We start from the raw sequence: 12,107 nt of genomic DNA on the forward strand, positions 1-12,107 counted from the left end.
CGTCCCTCATTCCAGCCGATTCGACCACCACAGCTTTTCTCGTCTGCTCCTTACTCTCTATTCCCATTACCATCCCCACCCCACCCACTGCTGTGTAGGTCTTCTTACCGTCCACCAGGACTATTGGAATAACATCTGAAGAGGTTCCCTCCCACCTCCACTCAGCACACCTTCCAAACCAGACTTCATACTACTGCTAAGAATCATTGCCCGTATACATACATACATCTGGCCCACTCCCTCTTGCTTAAAAAAAAAAAATCATCAGTGACTCTCTCATGACTTCTGAGTAAAATTCAAGTTTAAAAACGCCAGCCATTCAGAGCCTTAAGAATCTGATATATTACTACCTGATATTAATAGTTAATGACTCATGGTATCACACGACTCCTCGCTATTCACGGCAGGACAAATGATACTGTTAGAAGGAATCCAGGAAGCATAACTAAGGACTATGCAGTTGTTAGCAAGGAATGGAAGACGTGAGGTACGTAGCAAGCTTTTCTCGTCTCTTCAGCTGATTGAAGGCAAAGGTTTTAGAAGGTAAAGGCAGATTTAGAACATAAACAGAAGATGTCGGAGCAGACTGGATTTCTGTGTTGTTGCTCAGTTGTTTCAGTAGTGTCTGCTATTTCCTTCTCCAGACCATTGTACAGATAAGGAAACTGAGGCAAACAGGGTTAAGTGACTTGCTCAGCTAGTAAGTGTCTAAGGCCAGATTTGAACTCAGGAAGATGAATCTTTGTGACTCCAGGCCCGGTATTCTATCCACTATGTCACCTAGCTGCCCCTTGGATTTCTATACCATTGAGTAAAATTCTGAAATAACAGATTCTTGACTTGGGATGAGATAGACCTAATATACTCAAAAATATCTAGTGTTTTTATCAGTGTGGGTATTTCCCTCAGTCATTCTGTCAACAAGAATTTTTTAAGTGCCTACTATGTTCTGGGGATAGAGTGGGGCAGTGGATAGAGTACCAACCCTGAAGTCAGGAAGACTCATCTTCCTGAGTTCAAATCTGGCCTCAGACATTTACTAACTGGGTGACCCTGGGCAAGTCACTTACCCCTGTTTGCTTTAGTTTCCTCACCTGTAAAATGAGCTGGAGAAGGAAATGGCAAACCGCTGCAGTATCTTTGCCAGGAAAACCCCAAATGGGTCACGAAGAGTCAGAGACAACTGAAACAACTGAACCTGTGTTCCAGGTACTGTGGATGATACAAAGAAAAGCAAAAGATGTCTCTATTTTCAAGGGTCTCACAGATCACACCCTGTTTATGCCTGTCCATCCTGGGCAGCCTTCATCCATGGCTTTTCATCAGTTCACCCCCACAGTCCATTCCACACATTAGGCACCTTCCTCACTTTCTCATGACTCAGCTAATATGCCAATGGAGCAGGTGGATTGTGGGAAACTGAGCTGGGAATAAGAGTGCCCTCTGGAGCCCATCTCCTACATCTCCCTGATGACACTCTCTATATTGCTTCCCTTTCATAATTCTTCATTTGTAATGTGTCACGGCCTACTCACGTCCCTCATTTGCTTCTCCATTGCCCTGTGGGTCAACCACAGCTCTAATTGTTTGGAGACTGTAGTGCTCCTTGAGTTGTAGCCATAGAACAACACTAAAGTCTAAAGATGGACCTTTGTTCCAGGGAGAAGCTTAGGGTAATTAAAAGAACTCTGCAATTTCCCAGAGGCAGTCTGGCCTGGTTTCTACTCAGGTTCAATTCTAGGTCCAACTAATTGTTTGTTTATGTATGTGTGCATAACATATGTATATATGTATAATATTATACAGGGTGTCCCAAAGGCTTAGTTCAGTTTTAAGTTTTTAATAACAGAAAACTGCATTAAGCCTTTTAGGACAGTGTATATATATATATATATATATATATATATATATATATGTTTAATACAGAGTATGTATATCTGCATATATATATTATATATGTACATATAACATCCATGGATAAGTTCTAACTGATATCATAACTTTGACAATGGGCATCTTCATCCATTTTGTTTTTCCTGCGTGGATGTTTAGGCCAATTCTTTTAATTGATTATGTGTCTCATTTAGGAGGTTCTGCAATGTTCTAACAATGTTTCTGTTGAAATCAATACATCATCCATAAACAGAAACATCTGGAGGACCTCATAATCCACAGGGAATCCTTCTTTGATTATGGCTTTATTCCAGATCTCCTCTATAGAAAGGGCAAATATTTTTGGCTAACTTATATCTCTTTGTGTTATGCCTCACTTGAAATGAATGATTAAAAGGTCGACAAATAAACTTCTCTCTGTTATTTCTTTCAAGTTGTAAGAGGGTTCTCTGAGGGGGTGAAGATAAGACTCACAAGTGAATAATAAGGTGTTACTGACCAGAAAATAAATTGTGGGGTACTCCACTGAGAAGTGGAGAAAGGGTGGTATCAGAGTTTTGAGGAGAGAAGAAAAGGTTTGGAACGAGCACTTTGGAGAATGTGATTCAGTTAATCTCATAAGCACAAGATGGGAAAGGCATGGTGAGGTAGAAGTTTGTATGAAAAAGATCGGCGGGGGAGGGTCTTAGCGGACTCCAAGCTCAGCATGGATCAATAGTTTAAGAAAGCAAACAAAAACACTATTGCGATGCCTTAAGAAGTGAATACTGTGGAGAATAAGGGAGGTGATAGGCCCATTTCTGTTCAGTTTTAAGGGCTACAGTTTAAGAGTGAGATTGACAAACGTTCACAGGAGAGGGTCCACAGGAGGACAACCAGAATGGTGAAGTATCTTGGGATCCCATCATATGAGGAATGGCTAAAGTAGCGGGGAATGTTTAATCTGTGGAAGAGGACACTTGGTGGTGGTGGTGGGTGCATGGGAAGGGTTTTTGAGCGTGTGAAGGGCTATCATTTGAAACTAGAGCTATCCGAAAGTGGAACAGGCTGTCAAAGAAGGTAGTGAGCTTCCTGTCATTGGAGGTCTTCAAGAAAAGGCCACTTTGGGGATGTCGTAGGTGTCAGTTGGACTAGCTGACTCTAAGGGACCTTCCAACGCTGAGATGTGGTTGGGATTCTGAGATACCTTTCCTGCTCCACCATGGACCGCTCAAAATCATTTTATATGTCCTCCCACCCCCCTCTCCTTTGCTCAATCAGTTTCTTATGCCTAAAATGCCTTTTTTCCTTTTCTTCCCTCCCTACCTCCATCTCTGCTTTTCGAAATCTTCTCATCTCATTCGCTCCTTAATCCATCAGAAATGATCTTTCCATCCTAAAGGCCTCTTTGGATCTCTCACTACCTTCTATGTCACATTCACTGTACAATCTTGTATGTTTGTGTTTGTGTCCTATGCCCCCTGGTTACCCGGGGAAGCTCTGTGAGGGTACGGCCCACTTCTTTGATGATCTTTTTTTAACTTCTCTGCTGCTAACCATAGCGTCCTGAACACATTCAGTACTTAATAACTGGTCCTTGGATAGGTGAATAGCAGCATCCATGTAGTAGTTATAAAGTCTTCAGGGCATTTTCCAGGGCATCTTATCTGAGCCTCAAGATAATTCGGTGAAGCAGTCACTGAAAATCTTAACCTCATTTTACAATGAGGGGATTCAGGTGCAGAGAGGCTAGGTGACTTATCAGTGGTCAGAGGTGAGATACCATGCTGTCTCTGCAATGAATGTGGCAGGGAGAATCCTGGACTGATGCCAGGAGATGCAGGGTTCTGGTCCCTGCCATGCCACTGCCCTTCCCGGGGCCTCATCTTATAGACGAGTGATTATAATCTTACGTTTCCCTCCATTTTTTTGAGACCCAACTTATGTGTGACTTCCTCTGTGATGTCTTCCCTGATCCTCCTACCTTCCCCCAGGGTCTTTCCTGTCTCAAATTCCACAGAGCAGATTCCTTGGCTCTCTTCTCTGCACTTATCTCTCTCCCCCTAGTATTCTTTATTTGTGTACTCACTCTTCCCCTAATTGGATTATAGGAATCATAGGTTTGGAGCTGGAAGGGACCTTAGAGGCAATCTAGTCTAAACATCCCCCTCCTCCTCTTTTTTTTTTTTTTTTCCACTGGTGAAGAAATTAAGGCTCGGAGAGGTTAAGGAACTTGTCCACAGGCAGAAGTAGCATTGGAACCCAGGTCCTCCTGGCTCCAAAGCCTGGCACTCTATTGTCTACAGCAGGGCTGTATCTGATCTATCCAACACTGAAAACAGGCCCTACTATGTAGCAGATGCTTTAAAAATGTTTATTGAATTAAATTGAATGACAAAAATCCCATTGCTATAAATCTGTAAAATGGGGTGAATGATCCTAGAACTACCGTATCTCACAGGGTTGTTGTGAAGAAAGTGCTTTGTAAATAAACTTTAGGGACTATATTAAAGAAAATAAACATAGGAATGATCCTATTTGGTCAGGATGCAGTCGATAGTGCCCCAAGCTGGGACACAGGAGACCTGGTTTCTAGCTTCAGCTCTGTCACTGACTCCCTATGTGAGCTTAGACAAGTCACTTCCCCTCTCGATCTGAGCACATCTGTAAAATAAGGGTTTGGACAAGATGCTCTATAAAGTCTCTGGCAGTGCTAGTGTTTTATGTTGATGGCGGTAATGGCAAGAATAGCTCACATTTCTACAGCTTTCCTCTTTACAGAGCTCTCCTCACCACCAAGGGAGGTCGGTACAATGTGAATCGTCAGCCAATTTAAGAATCACAGAAACTCTGAATCCCTGGCTCGCAGAATCCCAAAGATGGAAGGAAGCTCAGGTACGGTTTTGTCCACTCCTTACCTGAGCAAGAATTCCCAGACACGTGGCCCTGGATCCCCTGCTGGAAGACCTCCGATGATTGGATACCCTTCACTCCACTCCCTCCCCACACCCCGCCCACTGCCCGCCCCCTCCCCCCGCCCCCTCCACTTCTGGGCAGCTCCAATGGTTAGGAGGCATTTCCTTACATTAAACCAAAATTTGCCTCTCTGGTCCTTCCACCCTTTGCTCCCATAGCTACTTTCTGGGACTTAGCAGAATCTCTCTTCTGCATGACAGGCCTCCACATACTTGCCAGGAGCTGTCATGTCTCCCCGCTTCCTTTCAAATCCTGATTTCTGCAAACGGCATCTCAGGCTCCCAGAGGAGAAAGGACTTGCCCAAAGGAACAAAATTAGGAAGCAGTCACATAGGGACTCGGACCTGGGTCTCCTGATTCTTTCCACTGCACCAAACTGACTCTCCTGAGGACCTTCCATCACCAACATTTGATGACTAGGATTATTCTTTCCCCTTTGCTCTGGTCTGATTTCTTATCTATTAATGACGGTGGAAGGAGACTCCAGATTTCCAAGGGCCCTAAAACTGCCCAGACCGGCCCCATGGCCTTGAGGGTCCACATCACCTCTTCCTCCTCCAAGCAGGCTTCCCCTCCCCCCGCCCCCCCATGCCCTTCCCCCAACTCACCTTCAGCAGCCACTGGGTGTTGTTCTCCAGAACTCGCTCTAACTGTTGCACCCTCTGGACTGACCAATCACTCCCCCGAAGTGCTTCTGCCGGGGAGTCCCGCTGCAGGGTGTTGGCACTGCTGCCAAAGGCCTCTGGCCCTGGTGGGCATGGTTCAGGTTCCGGCAGGACAAACGTGTAGCTGCACTGACCGTGCTGGACCCGATGGGACCGGCGATGGGCATTGCCCTCGGCCCTCCTCCTCTGGGCGCTCACTGTGGCCACAGTGGTTAGGACTAGGAGGAAAGTGCCGGTCTGCATGGTTTGGCTCAGGGCCTCCCAGGTTGTGGAATGTGACGTTATGTGTCTATGTGGAATGTGTGTGTGTATTGATATGTGTGTGTGTATGTCTAAGTGTGAGTAGGTGTGTATTTGTGTATGTAGAGGTATGTATGTGTTAGGGAGGTGGCACAGTTAAAAACCTTTCATGGGTCTCCCCTGTGCTTGGTCAGGCTGCTCTTTTCTGTCCCTGGTCAGGTTGGGGAGATGGACAGACAGACAGACAGACAGCTGAGGAACCCTGCCGGCAGAGATGTTCAGGGAGGCTGTGGTTGGGAACCACACAGCTAGGCTATTTATATTCGCTCTAAATACCGAAGCTGCTTCCTCTCCCCCAACACTCCCCCTCTTCCCCCCACCCTCCCTTCACCTCTATTCTTTCCTCATCTTCCCCTTCCTTCCTCCCTCACTCCCTTGCTCTGCAGTCTCTTCCTCTCTCCTCCGCTCCTATAAGTCCTCTTAACTAACAGCCGCCCCCCCCCACCCCACCCCGTCCCCTTTCTACCCGGCCGCGTATCCCAGTAAGGAAAAAAAAAAACCACAAACACACCAACCCAAAATCTCTCTTTTCTTCCCCCCAACTCCACTGCCAGAGCTCAGAGATCAAATTTCAACCTCCCTCCCCCTCCCTTCCCCACTCATCCCCTCCCTCCTCCACTCCCTCCCTCCCTCCTCCTCCCCTCTCTTCTCCCCCCCCCCAACCTCCCTCCCCGCTACTCACACAACTTCTCCCCTTCCTCCACCACTCTGGGGCTTTCTTACCCCACCACCAACTTCACCCTGCTCTTGCTTAGCATTAATCTGGCTGGCCACCTATTGGCCCAGAACTGGAATGACCCCAAGAGAAAATATTTTTTGGGGGGGGGGAGGAGGGAAGGAGGCTTTTTTTTTTTACAATGTCTATGTAGGGAGAAAACAATTTGGAGAGAAGAGGCTTGAACCCCAGGTCAGATCCCCAGCTCTTCCTCCCCTACTCTCCTCACACCATGGACACAACCCAGGAAATCATTGTGTGATCAGGACCAGCTGGACCTGGGGAGGGTTACGGAAAGAGACTTTAAGGAGAAGATGATTCCTTGGCTAATCCGCGCTGGTCATACATAACGCAGTTTTTTGTGAAGATCGTTTGTGCTTCCAGCTGTGGGGATGCAAGACTGAAATGAGGGAGCCAGAGAGGTTCAGTAGAAACGGAGGTGGGGAGGCAACAGAACAGATTTGAGTCTGACTTGTGTGAACTTCTGAAAATCACTGCTCCACTCTGGCCATCAGTTTCTTCATCCCCCATCAAGGCCTCAGTTTCTCTCTCTGTCAAATGAGGACACATTTGATCCCCGTCCTGCCTCTTTCACAGGTGTGTTGGATGAGGAAGTGTCTTGGGAAAAAATGTAGAATGCTGTATATTGAGGAAGTGACATTGGGTGGATAGAGGACTGGGCTTGTCGTCATAAGTTCTGGGTTTGGTAGCTGGCTCTTTTGTTTACTTTTTGTGTGATTTTGAGCAAGTCACTTTATATCTCTCTGAGTGTCAGTTTTCTCATCTGTTACATGAGTGAGAGGGTTCGATTAGTTGATCTCCAAGGTCCTTTATAGGAAGAAGGAAATGAGCATTTGTTAAGTATCTACTATGTACCAGATACTGTGCTAAGTACTTTACAAATATCTCATTTGATCTTATTAATGACAACGATAATAGCGAACGTTTATATGGAGGCAGTGAGGTAGTTCAGTGGCTAGAGTGCTGGACCTGGAGTCAGGAAGACCTGAGTTGAAATTTGGCCTCAGACATTTACAAACTATATGACCCTGGGCAAGTTACTTGACCTCCATCTGCCTTAATCCACTGGATAAGGAAATGGCAAACTACTCCAGTATCTTTGCCGAGAAAACCCCATGGACAGTGTTGGCGGGTTATGATCCATGGATTCCCGAAGAATCAGATGGGACTGAAGGACTCAACAGAAACAACAGCATTTATATAGCCAGGCACTGTGCTTTATAATTATCATCTTATTTGACCCTCACAAAACCCCTGGGAAATAGGGGCTACTATTAATCCCATTTTACAGATGAGGAAACTGAGGCTTAATGACTTGTCTAGGGTCACACAACTTATTAAGTGCCTGGAGGACAGATCTGAATGGAGGTCTTCCTTTTTCCAGGCCCAGCACTCTATCATCCACTACACCACCTTCTAACGATCTCTCTGAAATCCTATCATTCTTTGCTTCTGTGAAGGATGACCAACCAACTAATCAATCAACAAACATTTATTAATCTATTCCTACATGGCAAGCACTACACTAGGTCTTGAGGATACAAAGTGAGATCGTCCTCGTCACCATGGCACTTGGGTTCTAATTGGAGGAATGCTACCTGTTCAGAGAGGAGTAAATAAAAGATGTACACAAAATGAACACAGTTAAGGGGGACTGGGAGGTGGAGGGAGCTAAAATCTCGGAGAATCAAGAAAGGTCCTTTGAAGGGGAGCAGAGGGGAGCGAGGAGAGCCTTCTGGGCATGGTGGGGAGTGGCAGCCAATTCAAAGGTCAGACCAGATGGCCTCTGAGGTCTCTTCAGACCAGGCCATTTTGTAATCATTTAACTTCAGGCTGAAGGTGTGAAGGTGGGAGATGGGATGTTGCTGCTGGTGAGCCACTTTGATTGGAGCTTAGAGTGAGAGAAAGTAATATGCAATCATCCTGGAAAAATAGACTGGGGCTAGATTGGGAAGGACTTAAAATGGCAAAGAGAATTTGTATGTTATCTTGAAGGGAAGGAACCACTCAAGATGCTTGAGCACAAGAATGCCATGATCAGAATATTAATATGACAGCTTGTGGAAGATGGAAGAAAGTCTTCCTTGGAGAAGGGTGAGGGGAGAAGGAGCTGGAGATGGCTACCCTGCCTCCCTTCAAGACAAACACAAGGACCACGTCCTTGCTACATGCACAGGGAGGCCTTCACCTCTGCTATCCACAGTTTCTGTTTTGGATAGAAACCTTTGTAAATGATCGGCATTGTGCCCTCCTCTTGCCTTTTAAAAATTCAGTTCTGAAATTAATCTCTCTTAATCTCAGTTTCTTCATTTGCAAAATGAGGAGATTGCATTAGAGAGCCTCTGAGATCATAATATTAAGATGTTGTGGGGGGGGGCGGGGACTGGATGCAGGTCAAGGAAAGAAGAAAATGAGAGATTATTAAGCATCTGCTGTGTGCCAGACACTGTGCTAAGCCCTTTTCGACATTATCATATTTGATCCTCACAACAACCCTGGGAGATAGGTGTTTTTATTATCCCTGTTTTTTACAGATGAGGAAACTGAGGCAAACAGATTGACTTGCCCTGGGTCACACAGGTAGTAAGTGTCTGAGGCTGGATTTAAACTCAAATCTTCCTGACTCCAGCCCCAGTTTGCTATCCATGTGCAATCTAGCTGCCTCTCTCCCTTGCAGGGGGAACAATGCTGAAAGTATTACAACAGTCTGGACCAAGGGGATTATAGTGTGAGTCAAGAGAAGGGGACAGATAGGAGAGATATTGATGAGGTATCATTGATGAGACTGGGCATCTGTTTGGGGTGGATGAATTAGAGTGAAGAGTGAAGAAGGATGACTCTTCTTTTTTTTTTTTGAGGGGGAAAGGCAGGGCAATTGGGGTTAAGTGACTTGCCCAAGGTCACACAGCTACTGAATGTGTCAAGTGTCTGAGGCTGGATTTGAACTCAGGTCCTCCTGACTCCAGGGCAGGTTCTCTATTCACTGCGCCACCTAGCTGCCCCTGAAGGATGACTCTTAGGTTGAAGACTTGGGTCATGGGAGAATGGTGGTGCCCTCAACAGAAATAGAGAAGTTAGGAGATGGGATGGGTTTGGTGGGAAAGATAATGGGTTCTAAGCAAGGCCTAGACACTGAACAAATGTAGGATTATTATAGGGAGAGGGAGAGGGGATGGACCAATAGTTTTTTAGTCTAGGGAACTCCCAAATGAGGGAACTTAATTCTACCTCTACTTACAGGCAACTTCTCCCTAACTTAGAGTATTATTAGAGTGATGCTTACGGACCTGTTAAGTCACTTCTCCAAGGTTATACCAGAAGATCAGAGGAAGGACTTAAATCCAGGTCTCCTGGCTCCAAGGCTAGGTCTTCATCTACAACAGTATGTAAGAGCTTAGGAGAGGCCAATGAGGTCTGCAGCAAGAAGCAACGGCAGACTTTTCACAGGAGAACAGATCCAAGTCTGGAAGGACTCCCAGAGGGCATTGCTTCATTTTACAGATGAGGAAACTCAGGCCTGGACCGGCCAAGTGACTAAGTACCTGAGGTCACACAGTGTCAATAGCGGGATTTGAACCCGAGTCCTCTCGCACCAGGATTCTTTCCACTATAGCTTAGTCTAGCCTAGACTGCTCTCATTCAGTGTAGGCATTGGTATCTACAATTATGTAAGTAACGACAAACTATATAGCATTTAAAATTTGACTAATGTGTTATATTTTTCAAACCAGTTCCACATGCTTTGCCACCCTCAAGTTCGGTGATATCCCTGTGAATTCGAAGTAGGACAGTAGCATTTCTAGCATCCAGATGGAAAAATCAGGGCCTAATGCAGTTCAACGATTTGCCCAAGGTCCCACAATGAGTTAGCAGCAGAGCAGAGACTAGTAGGCCAGGCGCGCGCTTGTGTGTGTGTGTGTGTGTGTGTGTGTGTGTCTGTGTGTGTGTTTTGTCATACTATGCAAGGAAGGGGATCCCCACAACAATCGGTGACACCCCACCTTTCTGGTCCCACTGGCTGTGCCCAGGAAGACCACTAACACTCGTTGGCTTCAACGCTGTGCTTGTCCCTAAGGAGGGAATAAGCATAATAAGTACCTACTGTGTGCCAGGCACTGTGCTCAGTACTTTACAAATATTATTTTATTTGATCCACACACCAACCCTGTGAGGTAGGCGTTATTAGTGTTGAGGCAGACAGAGGGTGAGTCACTTGCCTAGGGTCAGATCAGTATCTAGGGGAGGGAAGGAGAGGATGCACATTTATTAAACACCTACTGTATGCCAGGCACCATGCTCAGTGCTTTACAAATATTGTCTCATTTGATTTTCGCAACAACCCTGTGAACTAGCAAGTGTCTGAGGCTGGATTTGAACTCCTGTTTTCCTGCCTCCAGACACAGTGCCGTATCCTCCTGGGGAGGAGCTGAGGAGGTTAATGGGAAGGCCTGGATTCTCTCCTGGGTGGCCGGCTGCCTCTTGCTCCCTGCCAGCTGGGCTGAAGCGGAAATTTCTCTCTGCTTGTTTTCACGGAGAGGGAGCCGACCCTGGTGTTTGGCATTGTTTCTTTCCTCCTGTTTCCCAAACTTTGATGGTGTTTTGACCTGGGCAGGATGCTTGGGGGTTGGCTGTAGTCTTTGCTTTGCCAGCAACAAGGGAAGAGAAAAGAGAAGCCACTTCTGACTTAAGGACTGTAACCCCATGGGAGAAGATGAATAAACAAACAAACCAAAAAGCCAACCACCTCCTAGAATCAGAGCTACGAGGGGTCTTAGAAGGCATCTAGTTCACCAGCTTCCCTGAAGGAGGATCGCTTTACAACATCCCTGACAAGTGATCACTAGAGACCTTCAATGGTGGGGACAATGGCTCTCTCCCCTCCCCCACTCCAGCACATTCCACTTTCTACCAGCTCTTAGTGTTAAAGCATTTTTTCTGGAGCCAAAACCCAATCCTCTGCAACTTTTGTCCATTGCTTCTAGTTTTGCAATCCAGGGAGAAAGTGTGGACAGCAGAGGTGTCCTGTGCAGTGAGGCTCCACATGTAGTGAGGACTTGGTCCTTGTGTATGTCTTGAAGGGAGGCAGAGTAGACATCTCCAGCCTCTTCTCCCCTCACCCTTCTCCAGGGGAGACTTTCGTTCCTGCCAGGAGGGGAAGGAGGAGGTTGGGGCTGGAGGCTAGCTCTGCTCTCCTCTGAGAGATGGGGTACTGGGCTAGAAGTATATCTATCTGCTTCCTTAAATACTGTTCATCTAGGGGATATGATTGGGTTTGTTTGCTTCGTCATTGGTGAGGGGAGAAGCAGCTACCACCCAAGCTCTATATCCAAAGCTTGACCCTGTCCCCTCCTAATATCAGTTCCATACACATAGCAAATGAACACATATAGCAAATAGCAAAGAAACCCTTTATCTGAATAATAGTAAAACGGAAATCGCAGAAAGTCTACACAGAAGAATATATACCAGACAATACAGAGGGAACGCTCTCTCCCACTGGAAGCAGGTAACTCAGCTCAACCAAGAGAGGGCACTTGGATCTCACTCAAGGGGAGACT

General features: G+C 46.2%; 1 protein-coding gene across 1 annotated transcript in view; it reads right to left on the reverse strand.

Moving 5' to 3' along the window:
- ANGPT4 (angiopoietin 4) overlaps positions 1-5,756 on the reverse strand; it is a 67,754-nt gene extending 61,998 nt beyond the window's left edge. Inside the window, exon 1 of the mRNA XM_036751699.1 lies at positions 5,457-5,756. Coding sequence (XP_036607594.1) covers positions 5,457-5,756 — 300 coding nt within the window. The remainder of the gene's footprint in view (positions 1-5,456) is intronic.
- Between the last annotated feature and the right edge of the window lie 6,351 nt (positions 5,757-12,107).

Source organism: Trichosurus vulpecula, chromosome 3 (genome assembly GCF_011100635.1).
Source record: "Trichosurus vulpecula isolate mTriVul1 chromosome 3, mTriVul1.pri, whole genome shotgun sequence".
Lineage (NCBI taxonomy): Eukaryota > Metazoa > Chordata > Mammalia > Diprotodontia > Phalangeridae > Trichosurus > Trichosurus vulpecula.